This window comes from Pseudonaja textilis, chromosome Z (assembly GCF_049901715.1).
Source record: "Pseudonaja textilis isolate UNSWEBS1 chromosome Z, rPseTex1.2, whole genome shotgun sequence".
Classification (NCBI taxonomy): Eukaryota; Metazoa; Chordata; class Lepidosauria; order Squamata; family Elapidae; genus Pseudonaja; species Pseudonaja textilis.
In genome coordinates this window covers 134864034-134881341 of record NC_142008.1, presented here as the reverse complement: position 1 = coordinate 134881341, position 17308 = coordinate 134864034, and the positions used below count along the sequence as shown (strand labels likewise).

Here is a 17308-nt window from a genome sequence, read left to right as displayed (position 1 = left end):
CATTAAGCCAGGACAGGTGCTTATGGGAACCTGGAATGGCCTCAGCTGACCTTCTGGGATGGCAGCCACAGCGAGGGCAACAGCAATCTTGAAGTAGTAGATGGCGCCGCGGATCCAGGAGCCGCCATGTATGGGGTCGTTGAAATGCCCAATGTTGATGAGCCAGACAGCCACACAGATGAGGGAAATGACTTTGGACAGCTGCTCGCCAAACTCATCCAGTTTCTGCTGTAATGGCGTCTTCTCTTGCTCTGTGGCTGCCATTTCATCGCGGATCTTACCGATTTCAGTGCTCACACCTGTGGCGATGACGATACCAACAGCTTTGCCGGCACCAATGTTGGTACCCTGGAATGGGTTTGAAGACGAAGAGGAATAGGAACAAGATGGATTAAAATCAACAAAGGAAAGTGGCACTCAATATATAATGGGTGGGCAAAGCTAACTATTTTAGATAAAGAAAACTATAAATACAGCTAAGTACAATCTTGCATAAGTACATTGTTTCCTTTCTTAAAAATCTAAGCTTTCTAGTTCTCATGGCAGTAAAGAACATGTCTGTGCTACATCTATAGCATGTTCATTCCCTATCTGCAAAAAAAATATACGGCTGGAATTATTGTTTAGGACGAGGATCCCCAACCCCCAGTCTATGGACCAGAACTGGGCCACATAAATAAGTGAAGCCCCATCTGCTGGATGCAAGCAGCACACAAAATCACTTTCCCTCTGGTCCACAGAAAAAACTCTCTCCACAGAACCGGTCCCTGGTGCCCGAAAGGTTGTGGGCCATTGGTTTTTGAAATTGCTGAAATTACTTTTGCTAGGGATCATGGCAGCCACAAAACTCCAATCTCATCACCCATTCCAAGAACCATGTGTATACCTTCTGGCGTGAGGTTTTAGCATGCTGCTAAATTCTTAATGAGAAAGCAAGAATAAGCAAATAACAGCACATTTGTTAACTTGCAGAATTAACTGTAGTTAAAGGATGACCAGCAGATTCAGGTACAGCAGAGATTACTGAATCGTTGGAGGACCTGAAGGACCAGTATGAGGACAGATCATCTTGGATAAAATCTTTTTGTGTGGTCAAAGTCAAAACTGATTGATGGCATATGGTCAATAATTTGATTATGTTACACTTTCCATGTCCCCCTAGTTGTGTCTGACTTGCAATCATATTCAGATTTTTGGCTGAATCGTATGCACTTTCTGACAGTCATATGCTGTTAATAGGAAGCCTACAATTATGGAAATGACAAGCTTGTCTTTTTGCCCCATCTCCCCAGTTACCTATAGATGAAATAAAAGTACAATGTAATATTAGCCAATTTGCATTGTTGCTTGAGCAGGGGAAAGCAAATAAAATGATGTCACCTGATTGCTCTAAAAATATTTTTTCAAAAGTCAATTGGATTTTGCTTTTTCCTTGAAGACGTTTTGCTTCTCATCCAAGAAACTTCTTCAGCTCTGAGCTGAATAAGCTTCTTGGGTGAGAAGCAAAACGTCTTCAGGGAGAAAATAAAGTCCAGTTATCTTTTTGAAAAAGCACTTTTGGGACAGCCATGAATTGGATGACTGAGAATCTCCATAGTCATGTCATCTGATTCTTTATCCCACTGTGTTACCAAATAAAGACAATTGGAATATGGTATTTAATGTCCCATTAGTATCCCTACCAAGTACTATTTGGATCAGGGACAAATAGATGCTTTATATCTTCAGCCCTGACTGTAATACTCACAGAAAACAACATGTTCTTCTTGTCCTGATTTACAGCCCGTGGATCTGGGACAGGTTCAGTGTGTTTGATCACAGAGACAGATTCACCTGGGTGGAGATATAAAGGGTCAGACCACTTGCTTCATACGAAACAGGATTAGTATGGCCTGGCTGAATGCAAGCATTATATATTGTACTCATTGCTGATTCAAGTGATGTAGACTTCAGTTCCAGGATTCCTCAGCCAGCAAGCTGGCTAGTGAATTCTGGGAGTTGAAGTCAATATATCTTTAATTAGCCAAGGTTGAATAACTCTGGCATAGATCATACCCAAATCTGCCTATACTAATGATTTTCCAAGGCATGTTTTCCCAACCACAGATTTATCCATAGAGTTTAGGATCTCTATATAGTCCCATACTTTCATTTTACAAAGTAGTTTAAAATATAGGTTCTTCTCAGGTCTTTGCTGATTGGCTGAGATTTAAAAACATAGCTTTTGTTGTTATTCCCTCCTTCTCCCTTTCATGTTACTTTTTTCCCCATTATCTTATGGGCAGAATTTATTTATTGCTAATATTGTGTATGAGTTCCTTACCTGTCAGAATAGACTGGTCCACACGCAGAGTGGTAGATTTGATGGAAATGATACGGATATCAGCTGGGACTTTGTCACCAACTGGGGAACAAAAAAAGAATAACCTCCAGTTTTAGCCATAGAACAGTCACTGTTTGATACAAAACAAAACAAAACACCTGCTACTGACTATATGCTAAAAGCCATGGCTAAGTAAACCACAGTTTTCTGAATTAATCCAATTTTCTGGGCTAGCTTAACTTAACCAGGTCAAATAAAAATCTAATGCCAACATAGACACAATATACTAAGCTTGGGTGATTTTTAGGTTGTTTCTTCAGATTTAGCATGTTGTGAAAAACCCAATCCATTCATTAATGTATAGAGTAAATATGCAGTATACTATGCAAACTCAAAAAATTAATTCTCTAATCAGATTTTGTATATAGTATATGTCCAATCACTGGGTCACAAAGTAACCCTACAGAGTTTGCACAATGAATTGATTTGTCTGTTTATGTGTTTTGTGAACCCAGCCACAACAAAAAACATTACCTGGACTCATATGTGTCCAATAGATGCTGCTATAATATCACTCACTTCATGATGTTATTGCACAAATGCCATATTTTGTGTCAGTCATATTATTGTGCAAAAGGTCTATAGTTTCTAAAGCTTGACAATTGTATGGTAATATCATGAAGTATGTGGTGTCAATTGCTCAACCTACAAGTGATTGCACTAGGAACTAAGATAAGGAAATTGTACAGGTTTACTCTCCATTGTGAACCAAGGCATGGGCAGCCCTTCCTGTAGGCAAAACAAAGTTTCAGGCCATGATGGATTCAGTTCCTTTCTGTCCAAGAAGAAGGTTTATTCCTTCCTACGTGTCTGCCTTAGTAGACAACTGTCCTCAAATGAAATTCAATTTCCAATCCAGATGGTCTCTAAAGCATGCAAGCTACCTTATCTTTTGCTTCAGGCAGCAGAATGTCTTGGGTCAGAGAGGCTAGAGGTCCATTGACCCAAGTTCTATATTAAGGAAAGAAAAGTGATGGCATCCACTGGAGGGCAGTAGAAGACAATGTCAAATCTGAAACACCTTTATGGACCATTAAACTACACAGTCAACCAGGATCATCAGAATGGGGTTTTTGCAGTATAGATCAGGGGTCGCCAACCTTTTGGACCTCAGGAACCACCAAACTCATAATTTTAAATCCTGCAGACCACTAATATGAATTTTGACTGACACGGGGGTGGTGGTGGAGGGAGAGAGATCCAATCTAACCTCGGAGGTCTGGCAGTGATGTTCTCTCTCTCTCTCTCTCTCTCTCTCTCTCTCTCTCTCTCACACACACACACACACACACACACACACACACACTCTCCAAGGCAGCCACATTCCTTTACTAACTTGCTTTTCAGCTCTGTTCTCAGGGGGAAAGAGAGAGAGAGAGAGAGAGAGAGAGAGAGAGAGAGAGAGAGAGTATCCTGCAATCCCAAATAAAGAATGATCAATCGATAGGAAAACAGGAGCGGGGATTTTCCTGCAGACTTTTTTGGGGGGTGGATTTTCTCAGGACCCTGGGAAAATCCCCAAAAACGTTTGCAGGAAAATTCCCCATCCCATTTTCCTACTGATCGATCATTCTTTAATTGGGGTCTCAGGATACTGTCTCCAGCTCCGTTCTCAGGGGGAGAGAGAAAGAGAGAGACTTTTGGCTTCATGCAAGGAAAGCAGCAGAAGTCTTTCTTTCTCTCCCCCAAACTGCCAGAAATGAGTCTTTGCAAGTGCAGCCTCTTGGAGCAGGATGTCTTGCAGGGTCCCAAAGACTCATTTCTGGTGGAGTTCGGGAGAGGGAAAGAAAGACCCTTGGTGCTTTCCTTGCATGCAGCCAAAAGCAGAAGAAGAAAGAAGCGGAAAGAAGCAGCCAGGTGGCCAGGCAAGACACGTGGGGCAAGTGGGACAAGTTCCCCCCCCTTTCCTCCCCCCCCTCACTACCTTGTGTTGTTCGCAATGCAAGCAACGCGGGCCATGTGGGTGACGCAGCCTTGTGTTCTCGCGCAGCCTGGATTAATTGCTTTGGGGGAGTGCTTTGGGGGTGACATTTCTCTGCAGACCACCAAAATTTTCTGTGGCCCGCCAGTTGGCAACCACTGGTCTAGATCAATGCTTCTCAACCTTTGTAGCTTTAAGATATGTGGACTCAACTCCCAGAATTTCCCAACCAGGAATTCTAGGAGTTAAAGTCCACGTCTTAAAATTGTTAAGGTTGAGAAACATTCGTTTAAAGAGAAAGAACATTATTTGTACAGAACTGAAGGTAGCTTGAATGAGAAAATTTTCTTACTGGGGTCAAATTCTGAAGCAGGAATTTCAGTGGATGAATATATAAATATCTCATTTTTTTCTGCACCACTACAATTCAGAAATAAATACACTACTATTTATCTCCTAGGAATTTTTTTCAACCAGGTTGTCCAAGGCAACAATGATAAAACAAACATCTGAATCATCCCGAGAAGGAAAGTCTTTTTTTAGCATTTTAAAAAGATTTTCTGCTCAGCCAATGGTAGGCTTTACTTTATACTGTAATGAAGATTTCATTTGATTTGGTTAAGCTTTGTTCACAGAAACGATAAATTAAGATGGCAAAACATTTAATTCTTGCCTTTTGTAAAAATGGAGCTTAAGAATTCTGGAGTCCTCCACTTTTTAAAAGCATATTGACCATGAATAACCAGGCAGCATAAAGAAGGATTTTAATAGCACAATTCTATATATGTCTGTTTGTAAATAAATGCCATAGAGTACTTTGAGATTACCCCCAAGTAAATGGCTTACGGTTAAGTAATTTAAATCTCTCATAATATGGTAGCTTTGCATTATGCATATAATATTATATGCATTATGCATATAATATTATATTATACAGTTTTAAGAACATATTCTTCCTTGCAGTTTGGACCTATTCTGCCGGACCTGCTTTTCCTGAGAAATATTTTTATTAATTCAGCAAGCAAATCCATCAGTTAAATTTCAAAATTATATTGCTAGAGGTAGCTGTAATTACATTAAAATCATTGATCAGTTTTTATTGGTATTTTTAATATCAGTTTTGGCTTATCTTCATTAATTGAGTAGAGATAGATGAATTCGTTAAAATCACACTGGTTTATTTATTGTGATATGGTTATCTTGCAGAAAATCTTTTTTCTTCAGGAAACATGCTTGAGGTACAATATAAGTGGCAGAAACAACATGCAATCAATTGAAGCAACTGAAATCAGAAGAGTGAACATTTTCATCTGCATTTGTGTAAATCTGTCCCCTTTAGCACTTAAATAGGATTTTTGAGGTTTAATTCCAGTGGTGATAAAATTGCTCCATTGAGAAAAATCAAATTTCTCCCTGCTCAATCAGAAATAATTTTGGGATTCTCCAGTTCCCTTGACCCAATATGTTCCCTAGTTTGCTTGTTTTTTAATTAAATCATTTGCCCACAGTTAGTTCAGGCAGGCTTCCTCGGTCTCTCACCTTACTATTCTCAGACAACCCCTCTCAGCAAAGCTATTTAACAAACATAAACCTATGCTATACTAAAACCATTTATGAGACTCAGTTACCAGTTACCAGATGTTCATACCCACTGCATATGGACCTTAAACTGATAATATTGCTCAAAAGCGCAGGGGAAAACCTTCAAAAATCGTTGCTTTCCTCAGAAGTGGGCGATCACCAAGGATATGCTTTGGGTATGTCAGGATTGAAAAATGTAGGATGCAGAGGGGATGGAAGTGGGGTTTTTTGTTGTTGTTTTTTGGCCTGCTTCTAAGGTAGTCAGGGGCAGCATCCCAGTGTGGGTTTCTCCTTTGCCTCTCCCCCTTTCATCCGACAAGGCATGGTAACCCTAGATGTCCCCATGCACCCCAGCTCGCTTTTCCACCAGCGCATTAAGTGTCTCTCTCTCTTTCCCTCCTTGCCTGCCTCATCACATTCCCGAGGCATCACCAAGCTGCCTGCCAGTGTCCATACAAGGTGAAGCTAGTTGCTGGGCACTATCCATTGCTCCATTGCCTTCTCTTCTTCAAGGAGATGGAGAGGTCACTGCTTCCCTAGGCAGGGAGGGGAACTCAAGGCCAGGCCAGACTAGGAGAAAGGTGGCAAAAATTATGTTCCTACATCCCAGAAGTGATGCTAAAGTTGCTTGTCCAGTAACATTTAAAAGAAAAAAAGAACATAAGCTATTCAGAGTTACTAATGAGCTGCAGAGGCTCCTTGGAATTATCTTTTGTTAAAAGTTTTCCTGCAGACATTCAAGGATTTTGACTTAACACACTTTCTCTGTCTCTTTTTAATACATAATATATATTACCAACTATTGAATCCCCCCAGCATATATATTGTAATGCCAATTAGCAGAGGTCAAATGCACACAGAATTGACTACAGGTCTGGTATATTTAAGAAGAAATTTGGGGAAATGAATCCTCCTTATACAATTCTTGAAGATACAAGAACATTACGTCCTTCCTTGCCATTTGGTCACAAAGGCACATGAAAGGAGGTGATAAAATTATGAATGAGAGTTGGGCCAGACAAGAGCTATTCAGTGTCCTAATTAAGAATGGGGCATCTATGTATAGAAAGTTTCTCCTTTTGAATAAATAGCATAAGAAATCAAAGCAGGGAAATTTCGTCACCTTCAAACCCTGCTTGTGAGATTCCCAGGGACCGCTGACTGGTAGCTGCTAGAGCTAGAGTGCTAGGCAAAGTGAATCTTTGTGTTCTTGACAATGCCACCAAATCTTCCGATGCGGAGATTTATTGATCAAAATATGTATTAGGAATTTTTTTTAATAAGCACACTTTTAAGGATGTGAGGATCAACACACAAAAAAGCATGACCAAGGAATTGGGATTTCAGTGTTAAAAAGAATGAGACATGGAGAGATCGAGAGTTTCTAGTCCTGCACTCTCTAGTAGAGGTAAACATTTACTAAGTTTTTGGAAGCTGACTTTGATGACAAATATATTTTGTGCATCCACATGCACACATGCATTATTTTATTGATATTTGAGCTGGAGTTTTAATTTCCCGTTGGATTTTTAAACTCTCCAGGACAAATTGGGGTGGGAGTGGTAACCAGGTGGGGCGGGGGGAGGTCCTATATTAAAGGGAATGGTCCAAATAGAAGGGCTTTATTTTCTAAAATGAGAGGGGAGAGGCTTGTAGAGAACTACTATCTGCTAGCAGCCAGCATATTGCCTGTTCAGTTGCAATGATAAGATGTCTTGCATTCTACTTAAATTAACAAATCCTTTCAAACTCAAAAGAGCAAAAACATTTTTTCCTTCACGCTTTGTCCTGCTAGCTCTACATAAGTGGGAGAATATGAATTTTATGTAAAGTCTGCCCTTTGGGGGGCAATGCAATGTTTCTCTTTTCTAGGCACACAGAAGAAACCACTCTGATCTCCTTAGTGTGAATGCGTGACAAAAAGGAAAGCAAGAAAAAGGCTACAAGACTTCATGAGGGAGACTGCTCCATCACATGGATGGATGGCTGAGTGGCTGCCCTTGATATTTTGGAAACACTTGTGCAACTGGCCCCAAGAGTAAATGATCTCTGAATTAAATTAATTTAGAAAGGAGGAGGGAATGATCTGGCTGCTGGCCCAGCTCTGAGGGCAGCTGTTATCTAGTAAGTGCAGCTGAAGGGGATTCCTCAGGGCTCTGCTTTCACTGCTCCACCTCCAGCCCTCACTCTCCATGGGGACTGTCTGTTCCCAAAACATCCCTCTCGCCTCTATTCCAGGGTCAAGACAGGGCAAGCCCAAGGAGTAAACAAGCCCCATGATGGAGGGGTCTTGTTCAGATTTTACTGAAGCAGCATCCCAGAACTTCCTGTGGATTTGAGGATGAAGGAAAACAGTAACTAACCCCAAAATAGTCACTCCTCTCCTGACTTGTGGGAAATGGCTTCTCCATTATGGCCCGATAGGGTACCTCCTGGAGTGGCAGGGAAAACGGGGAGAAATAGATTCTGGATTGGGATTCTCTGCCTTGCACAAAATGTCACCAGAAGGAGAGGCCTGCAAAAGCAGACCTCTAAGTGTATAGACAGACAGGAGGAGAAAACACTGGCTTTAAATAGGTTTGCAAGCAATATATTGTCACAGAGGAAAAACAATACCTTCACTCAATTAATTTGATAAATTCTGATTTTTTTCCCCTGAGAGAATTAGATTTCAATTTAATTTTTTCTCCTGTAATAAAGCATTTTTGCCTTCACTGAGGGCATTCTCCTGGGGCTGTTAAACTGGTCTCTACCATCCTTTAACTGCAGAAATAAACCACCATAAAATTGCTGCTCAATCCTGCCAAGCCTCAATCTGCCTGCACTGCCTCTGTTTCAAGTCACTGTGGTTACTTTATTTCCTTCCAAAACCAGACAGATTTGACCTACCTAGAAGCTAACTTTAGACAGCATTAGAATAAGAGTTAAATGCTACTTCAATGCCAGTATAACTCAGGATTACTTAAGCCTGTCTTCTTTGTGCATTGGGGACAAAATGACAGCCATATCATTAGGTACTAGCAGGTAAAGATATAAGCAGGATGTTTTGTGTCCTGGTTTGGTGCAAGTGAAAATTACTTTTATTTCTTTCAACTCACAGAGAATAATGCCTTCTTTGCCACATATTCCAACTATAATTCCCCTGCTTATTTAAGAATGGGTTGATCCCTGCTTGATCTAAATATCTTTGCAACTAAATTATTTAATAAATAACACTTCTTTAACACTATTCATTCTTTAGTCTAACCCTGTTCAAGTTGAGGCAACCTGTGCAATCAATATAATAGAGAAATGCTATGTCAGTGTCGACAATTGCTTCAGCATAACAAACGTGGAAGCATTTTTAAATCCTCAGGTGTAGATCGGAGACAGGAACCTTGGCAACTGCTCTTTAGAGAGGAGTATAGCTGTTGATGATTGTTACTAGAGAATCATACTGTCCTTATCTGTAGAATATATGGTATATCCTCTATAAAAGAAAGCAGTATGGAATAGTGGGATATCCCTTCAACTTAATTGACCTTGATCCTACTCTATCAAGGAGGAGGTATCAGGGCGAGAGGAGAATACTGTCTTCTAGAGCAAATGCTCTAGAAATATCTAAGCATTTTGAATGTCACTGCTAGTGGTATCTGTCATCTTCAGTCGCCTCATTTCTAATAGCTTAAGTTGGGAGCTTGAGCTACTTAGGGATTTAAAGATTACGGAAGAACACTTATGGTATTCAAACTGACTCTGGCACTCACTCTATGTTTAGTCTTCTTCGCCCTGGGGAATCCCTATGACCTTTAACGTTGTCCCCCCTGTCTCCCCCCTGGCACTTACCTGCCACCTCTGTAATGTCTCCAGGGACCATGTCTTTGGCCTTTATTCTCTGTACTGCCTTCCTGTCAGATCGATAGACCTTGCCCATTTCAGGTTCATACTCCTTTAGGGCCTCAATGGCATTCTCAGCATTTCGTTCCTGCAAGGAGGAGGGACCCACTCAGAGTTAAGATGCCCTATTGTTGCTTACAATTACCTCTTGGGGCCCCCTCAGCACAGGGAAGGGCTGTTCCTTTCCCCCAATGCAAGAAAGCAAGCTGAGCAAGCTGAGTCAGGCTCAGAGTAAGGATCCAAACTCCTAGTCCATTAGGCCTTGGTATTTTGACACCCTTCAATTTTCTGAAAGCACTTTCATGCTCTCGGAGATTGACTAGATTAGAGTACTCTATCTCCTCATGATAGCAGTCAGATAATGTTCATAAGATACACCTGAAGAACAAAATACATATTAAGCCACACTGTAGTATGTTTAGAGCATCATAGAGATACTTCACATACTAAAGAGGGCTTTGCACCTTATATTAAACAACAGTGTGATTTGCTTGGCTCTGGTTTGGTGTGGTTTGTGAACATACCCATTATGCTTTAAAGTTTGCAACTTTAAGATGGATGGATTTCATGTCCTTGTGAGTTGAAGTCCAAACCTCTTAAAGTTGCCAAGTTTGAAAAATACTGTTTTAAACCATGGTTTGCTTGCTTATTTATTGTGCTTATCAACCACCTTTCCTTCATAAGTCCAAACAGCCATGTACAGGGCTCCCTCCTAAATTTTCCCTAAGAACAACTTCCTGAGATAGGTCTAAAGTCCACAGAGAGCTTCTATAGTTGACTGGAGGACTAGATTCTCTTGATGCCTGTGCAACATCTGAACTAACCCCTAGGGATCTGGATCTGAAGAGACAAAGGCGATTTGGGGTGTAGAGGGTACTTATATTTTTCCCATTAGTAAGTTGCAAGGAAGAGGTACCTTTCCCTGGGCTCATGGTTTCCTGGATTTTTCCTATGCAATTCCAGCAGGAGAGGCATTTTATTTAAAGGCAGCTGACAGATATATGTGCATTCAAACATGCTTCAAATCACCTTTTCCTTTGGAGTCTGGACTACCTCACACACCTGCATCCACCAAACCATAATGAAACAAAACATGATTTGTTTACCTGCCACACTCCAACAATGGCATTGGCAATCAGGATCAATAGGATGACAAATGGTTCCACAAATGCAGTGACAGTCTCTTCGCCCTCTTCAAACCATGCCAGCACCTGTAAAAAAACAACAACAGCTATTCGTAGTTGTAGAGGAGAGGAGAGAGAATGTGGTTAATCTTCCACTTCTCTCTCACTCAGATATGGCCATTGTTCATTTTCCAGTCAGAAATCCTAAATTCCAGCCCCACCTCTCATTTCTCCTTCTGAAATCCCATTTACTTTTTAATTCTCCTTGAACATGCCATCTGAAAACAGCTGAAGCCAGCCTGCGTTTTGCATTGGCACAAAAATGAACTGTGTCAATCAATCTCCATGAAACTTGATAGCACCAGCATAAAAAGCTCCTGTTGCTGTGTGTGTGTGTGTGTGTGCATGTGCAAACACATGGGTGTTGCACAATTGTGCAGGCAGGGATAAGTGTGTAATTGCACACTTTAGGTGTGAAAGTATATGTTGCACACAATTGCAATGAAACATCTCTACAAGGTTGTACACTTCCCCCTGCTGGTGAGAGTTGTGTCTGACAGGATTTCTGTTGGAACAGAGCATTGTGCAAATACTGTACATATCTCATGCTGTTTGATATACTGTTGGGAGCGGGCATAATTTTTAGAAGGATTATAGTCGATTAACAGTACAAATGTGATTTGTAATGCTTGATTGTTTCCCAGAGTTATCTCCAAAGACTTTATCAGAGTTTTTTTCTCTTTGTTTGCAGATCCAAATTCAACACTTAAAATTCAAAATAAGCCTGTCTCTTACTGTCTTCATTCTAAATAACTGCAGTCCTGAAAATCAGAAGCACTATGAATTTTTCCAGGGTAGTTGCTATTTAATGAAGCTTCAGGAGTGAAAAAGCCTGAGAGACAGTGGAAAAGAGGTAGCAGTAAAAACATATTCTTTCATCAACTGCAGAAGACATAAGTGTAGGTGTGTGCCAAAGAGAAAATGTATCTTGTTGAACATCCACAGAAATGTGTTTTGCAATCATCCGCTGAGAGAGAATTCAATCAAACCACAGAAATTCTGAAACTTGTAGCCAAGTACACCTCAAAACCATGAAGAGAGTGCTATCTCCAATGTGATCTTAATTTTATTTATATTGCCTGTCCTATTTTTCAGTGATAATACAATCCCAAAGCAGATTGTTCTTTCCTATGTTCAGAAGGCCCATAATACTTTTGTCCTACAGAGCTCTGTAGGAGAAAGAAAATAAGGAAATGGATGGAACAGTTTGGTTGACTGGCTTCTTTTTGGTCAGGAAAAGGCCAATGTTCCTGGGCTGTCTGAGAATGAAACGTTGAACCACAGCGATATGAGAACCAAGTTGTAAATTATGACCTTTTCTGAGACCTCCCATTGCCAAGCCTAGCCCTGTGTTCTTGAAAGATATAGTATCACAATCTGAGGAGGTTGCATCTCAAGTGTCAAGAAACTGGCCAGAAGCACAACAGGCTATGATGAGCTTCTGGGTGCTGAAATAATGAAAACCTCAGCTTCTTGTGCTTGGGTTTGCTGTGTTATAGAAATTTATGGTTTCTATGAACCTGAGAGCATTCATTTTTATACAGGAACGTACAGGTCAGGTATAATCTTTTTCTAGATTGAATCAATGTATTCATTATAGTAGAAATACAATTATAATTTAAACTTATCAAAGAACTCTGTGATGGCCAAACTCACTTTTTTGATCAGAGAAAACACAATATTTATATGTATTGCTACCTGAAAATCCTTATGGACCTTTTGCACAAAAGAAGAAAAGTGAGCTTATGATAATGATTTTGATGATTAAATTAATTGATTATAGAAATAAGGTCATGTTGTAACCATAGACTAAAAGATAAATTTATAATTCTACTTATAATTGCTGTAAAGAAGCTACTTCCTTGCAGGCTTTCTTTCTTTTCTCTTTTTTTCCTTTCTTGCACTTTTAGGGTTTTTTTCTGATTTCTTTCTTTTTTCTTTTCTTCTTATTTTAGGTTAATTGGTATTAGTTTTTAGTCTATATTGGTTTTTAGCCTCCTTTTTAAAACTTTTATAAAATTATGTATTTTAAAAAGTGGGGGATCAGTACACATTTAGAAGGCAAACTGATGCCCATATTGTTTTCTGGGATTTTGCTCAGAAGGAAATGGTTTTGTGAAATATTTGAAAATGACCAGATAAAACATGGTGCCTGCTTTTAAGCAGGAAGGAGTCAAAATAGATTACTAAACAGATGTTAGCTCAGTATGCTTCCTGATTTGTTACACAAAAGGAAATCAGATTTTAGTTCTGAGAAAAAGAAAAAGAATGTCCTGATTGAATTAAACATCTACAAGCACCCCAAATGTTGAAAAATAATTTATGAGAAAAAAAATTGAAGATGTTCAGATGCAAAGTTTTTATTTACATGTATTACCTACTTTGCCAATGAAAATAATTTCAATTGTGTATCCTGACTCAAGCTTTCATTAATCCCTACCCTTGAGTGAACGGGAATTATTAAATATGGCATTACAGTTATTTCTGAAGGCCCTGGTGACCAACCCATCTTGGATCCTGCAACATTATCCTGGTATCCATGTATATTTGCTTTCATTTAAGAGTTGTTTCTTCCCATCCATCTAATTCACCAATTTGTTGACACTGATTACCAATAGAAAGTAGTATCTGTGACTCAGAGTTGAACTGTGGAGTCCTTGGTGCTCTCTGAGCTTGGTGGTTTGCTTATAGACATTTCATTACCCAACGAAGTAACATCAGCAGTTAGAGTGAGTGTGGGGTTTGCTCCCTGTTTATATACAGTAGCTTGCCCACACCAGTTATAAACAGGGAGCAAACCACACACTCACTCTCACTGATGATGTTGCCTTGTTGGGTAATGAAATGGCTACAAGCAAACTACCAAGCTCAGAGAGCACACAAGAATTCCACTCATTAATAAACAATCTAAAATCAATCCAATAACTCTGATCTTTCCATTCCAATGTCGTGGAGATTGGTATGTTCCTAACACAGGATGGCATCCCCAGAGAGTATGTTGGCAGTCATCACTTGCCCAGGATACAGCTTCTTTCCCATTCTGCCCCCCCCCGCCCAAATGGTTGCCTCTCCTCTTCAGTCCTATGTGGATTTTCTAAGTTTCCTCAGTTACAAGGCCAGTGTCACTTACGAAAGAGATGCAGGCTGCGAGCAGGAGAATTCGCACAAGCAAGTCTTCAAATTGTTCCACCACCAGCTCCCATATACTTTTGCCTGATAAGCAAGAAAGGGGGGGATGAAAGGCACAGAGACTATAGAGATGGGGTGGGGGAAATCAGCCTGCCTCCTCCCAATCAAGAAAGCAATGGGCTGCGAGGAAAGAGAGAAGGGATAGCGGGCCTTGCACACATCTATGATAAATCTTTCAAAAAGTTCCAGCAGTTATGCTTGGGGAAACTGTAGCTTCTTCTATGCAAGTCTAACTATGTGTTAACAGAAACTTCATAGCAACCGTTAACCAGGAGAAATGGCAAGGCATACAACCATATATTTTTTTCTCCTGCCTTTTCCCAATTGATCTATCTCCCAAAAAGATATCTTTGTTTCATCCCAAAAGGGTGGTGGTGGGGTTTCCTCCCAGTTAGCAAGCAGCCTCCATTATTTGGCCAATAACATTTCAAAGAACCAAGCTATGCCTCTTAAAAGCTTTGAATTAGTTCTAAGGCCCAAGAACGGGAAAATGGGTGCTGGGGTAGACTAAAGTAGAGTTTGATAGAGGAAGAATTTGGCATCTGATTGGTTAAAGGAAGAGCTCCATGCCTATGCATCATGATGGAATGTGGTGGACAAATCACCTGGCAATTCACAGCTTAACCTCAGATTTTATTTCTAAATAGAAAGTTTGAGGGCCCCATCTGGAGACTCAATAGCCATTGAATGAATGTTACAGTCTGTAGGAGTCATTTGGGCCATGCTAATTCAAGGTTGAGGTGTTTTTCCTTCCTAATGCTTATGCACAATATTTTTTAGGACTCACCTTCTTCAGCTGGGAGTTCTGGGGTTCCAAGACAATATGTTGAGAGAGGAAAAGAAAGGGAAAAAGAGAAAGAAAAGCTGGTTAGGATTATTGCTAGTATGACTTTTGCTGAGTGGTCAAGCAAAGGTAGCAACAGAGAAGAGATATAGGTAAAACTATTCTGGATTTACAGAGAAGTTGGTTCTTCCCATGGAGTTTAGGGTTAATTTTCATTGTCATAACTCAACAGTTAGAAAGGGTTATATGATCATGCTTAGGTTTAGGGAGTAATTGTGAGTTGCATATGGACATATCTGCAGAAATGAGTAAGCTTTTTACTGACTTCAATTTGTAAACCATGGGCCTAAGTGATTGCAAAATTGGTTTGAGCATAGGAAATCCTTGGAGGTAGGACTTCACAATCCCCTCCGATCAAATTTTTATTATAATCCCACCAAGGAATCCAGAACTTTTGACTTTACCCCATGTATTTGAGGGACATTATAAAATTAGGAAATCAGGCTATCCTCTCATTCATCCACATCTTTGGCAGCATGATATGCCCTACTCCTTACAAAACAAACTTCTCCAGATCCACCCGCTCACGCAGCATCACAACCAACAAACAATTACATTTTGCTTTTCAAAGACATCTCTTCTCAAATCCACTCAGCATCTAACTAGCTCACTTTGCTGGCTGTGTAATATCTCTTCTCTTTTGTTTCGACCTCCCGGCTGCTCCTACAAGTTGCCCATCTGCAATTTTGATATCTCGTTCATACCAAAGGGAATTTACTGAGTTATTCTTAGCAAAGTAGCAGCAGCTGCCCTGTCCCCAGCATGACTATCTCCCCCCACCCTCGCCACTTTGCAATAGTCAGTTTTCCCTCTTGTGCTTTGCTTCTATGTTTGTTCTTATTCTCCTTCCATGGCCAACTCTAGACTCTGCTAGAACATCTCTATCACTTCCTTCCCACTTTCCAATAATTATGTGACCGTTTTTCTTGGGTAATAGTTGGTTTCTCTTCTTTCGCCTCTACTTATTGCTTCTGTCCTTTCTTACATTTTAGAATTCATGTCCATCACTGTGCATCTCTGGTTGGATTGCTTTCTTTGCTTCTCATATCTATGTCACTCTGCACATCCTTTCAGCTCTCTGGCTCTCCATTTCCCCTGCCTTCTTGTGTCCTGGCATCTGGCCAAGTGGGTACCAAAAGGGCTGTTATTTTAGAAAGCACTCACCGTTGGGTCCATATTTTTCCAGATTCCTCTTCACCTGCTCAGGAGAGAGGCCTGTATGCTCACTTACTCCAAAGTAAGCCAGGCATTCTTCTCCTGTTTTGGCATGGGCGTTTTCCATTTTTGCCCTACCGCACCTCTCCCCTTGTTGTGTTTAAAGCTGCTTCCCACTTCTTCTGGCTTGGCCTGCTTCTGCTGTTCCCCTGCTGTATGTTTGATGGAGTGTCACTCGTGCCCCTGCGGAGTTCCTCCTCTTTCTCAGCAGACCATGGCCCTTGGAGCACTGTATCCAACGATGGAGGGAAAGCCCTCTGACCCTTCCTTGCACAGAAGCCTTCGCCAAACTCTGAGGCTGGCACACGTCCTTATGAGGCAGCCTGGGGACCAGATCCTTGGACATTCTCCGTGGGCCCCCATTGGGTGACCAGTGCTGACATCACTTCATCCACCAACTCACATATGGCCTTCTGCGGAGAGAAATTATTTTTGCTGACTTGAAGGGAGGATGGTTGGCTTGGGATGGGGGGAGGAGGAGAGAGGAGGCCGAGTGTCCACAGACCCATGTGTCACTCAAATGCTTGCCTGTTCCTTTCAAGAGATCTCACCCTAGCCTCCCCCTCCCGCCTCCTACAGATTTAGGGTTTATTTCTGTCACTTGTCGTATGTAATGAAGATACACAGAGAAGTGGGCTGCCCTCATTCCCATATATGCAATTAAATAAATCTGTTTGCCTTGTCTCTCTCATTTGCATTTACATAGGTATTATATGTATAGAATTTTAGGAGTTTGTTTCTCCCTCTTTTTTTTCACTCTGTTAATTTTTTCTTTGTTGGACCTATCATTCCTCTCTCCCAGTTTGCAATCTCTGACAGCAATCAAATAGATGACCAAGAGAGATTCACAAGCTGAAGAGGTCCTGTCAATTGTCTTTGGTATCTACTTCTAGCTTTAAGAGTATCTTTTGCACTTTAGCTATCATGGCTTATGGCCACAATTCCTTAACCAATTACTGCTTTTATGAGACCTTTAATGCACATTCTATTGTAATTTCTTGCAGCAATTGATTCTTTGGTGGTGATGTTTTTATTAAACATTGTATAAACATTAATATAGTTATTTGACTTTAAAAACAAACATAGGGTGAGGGTTTTTTGGTTGTGTAGAATAA

The 17308-nt window shown here is 40.6% G+C and overlaps 1 protein-coding gene across 2 annotated transcripts in view; it reads right to left on the bottom strand.

Annotated features, from left to right (window-relative positions):
• Positions 1–16480, bottom strand: part of ATP2A1 (ATPase sarcoplasmic/endoplasmic reticulum Ca2+ transporting 1) — a 37034-nt gene extending 20554 nt beyond the window's left edge. For both annotated transcript variants that reach the window (XM_026712173.2, XM_026712172.2), the window contains exons 1-8: positions 16143–16480; positions 14922–14939; positions 14076–14158; positions 10868–10972; positions 9711–9849; positions 2324–2404; positions 1748–1833; positions 51–348 (exon numbers count right to left, since the gene is read on the bottom strand). In XM_026712173.2, the coding sequence (XP_026567958.1) occupies positions 51–348; positions 1748–1833; positions 2324–2404; positions 9711–9849; positions 10868–10972; positions 14076–14158; positions 14922–14939; positions 16143–16260 (928 nt within the window). In that variant the 5' untranslated portion in view covers positions 16261–16480. The remainder of the gene's footprint in view (positions 1–50; positions 349–1747; positions 1834–2323; positions 2405–9710; positions 9850–10867; positions 10973–14075; positions 14159–14921; positions 14940–16142) is intronic.
• Between the last annotated feature and the right edge of the window lie 828 nt (positions 16481–17308).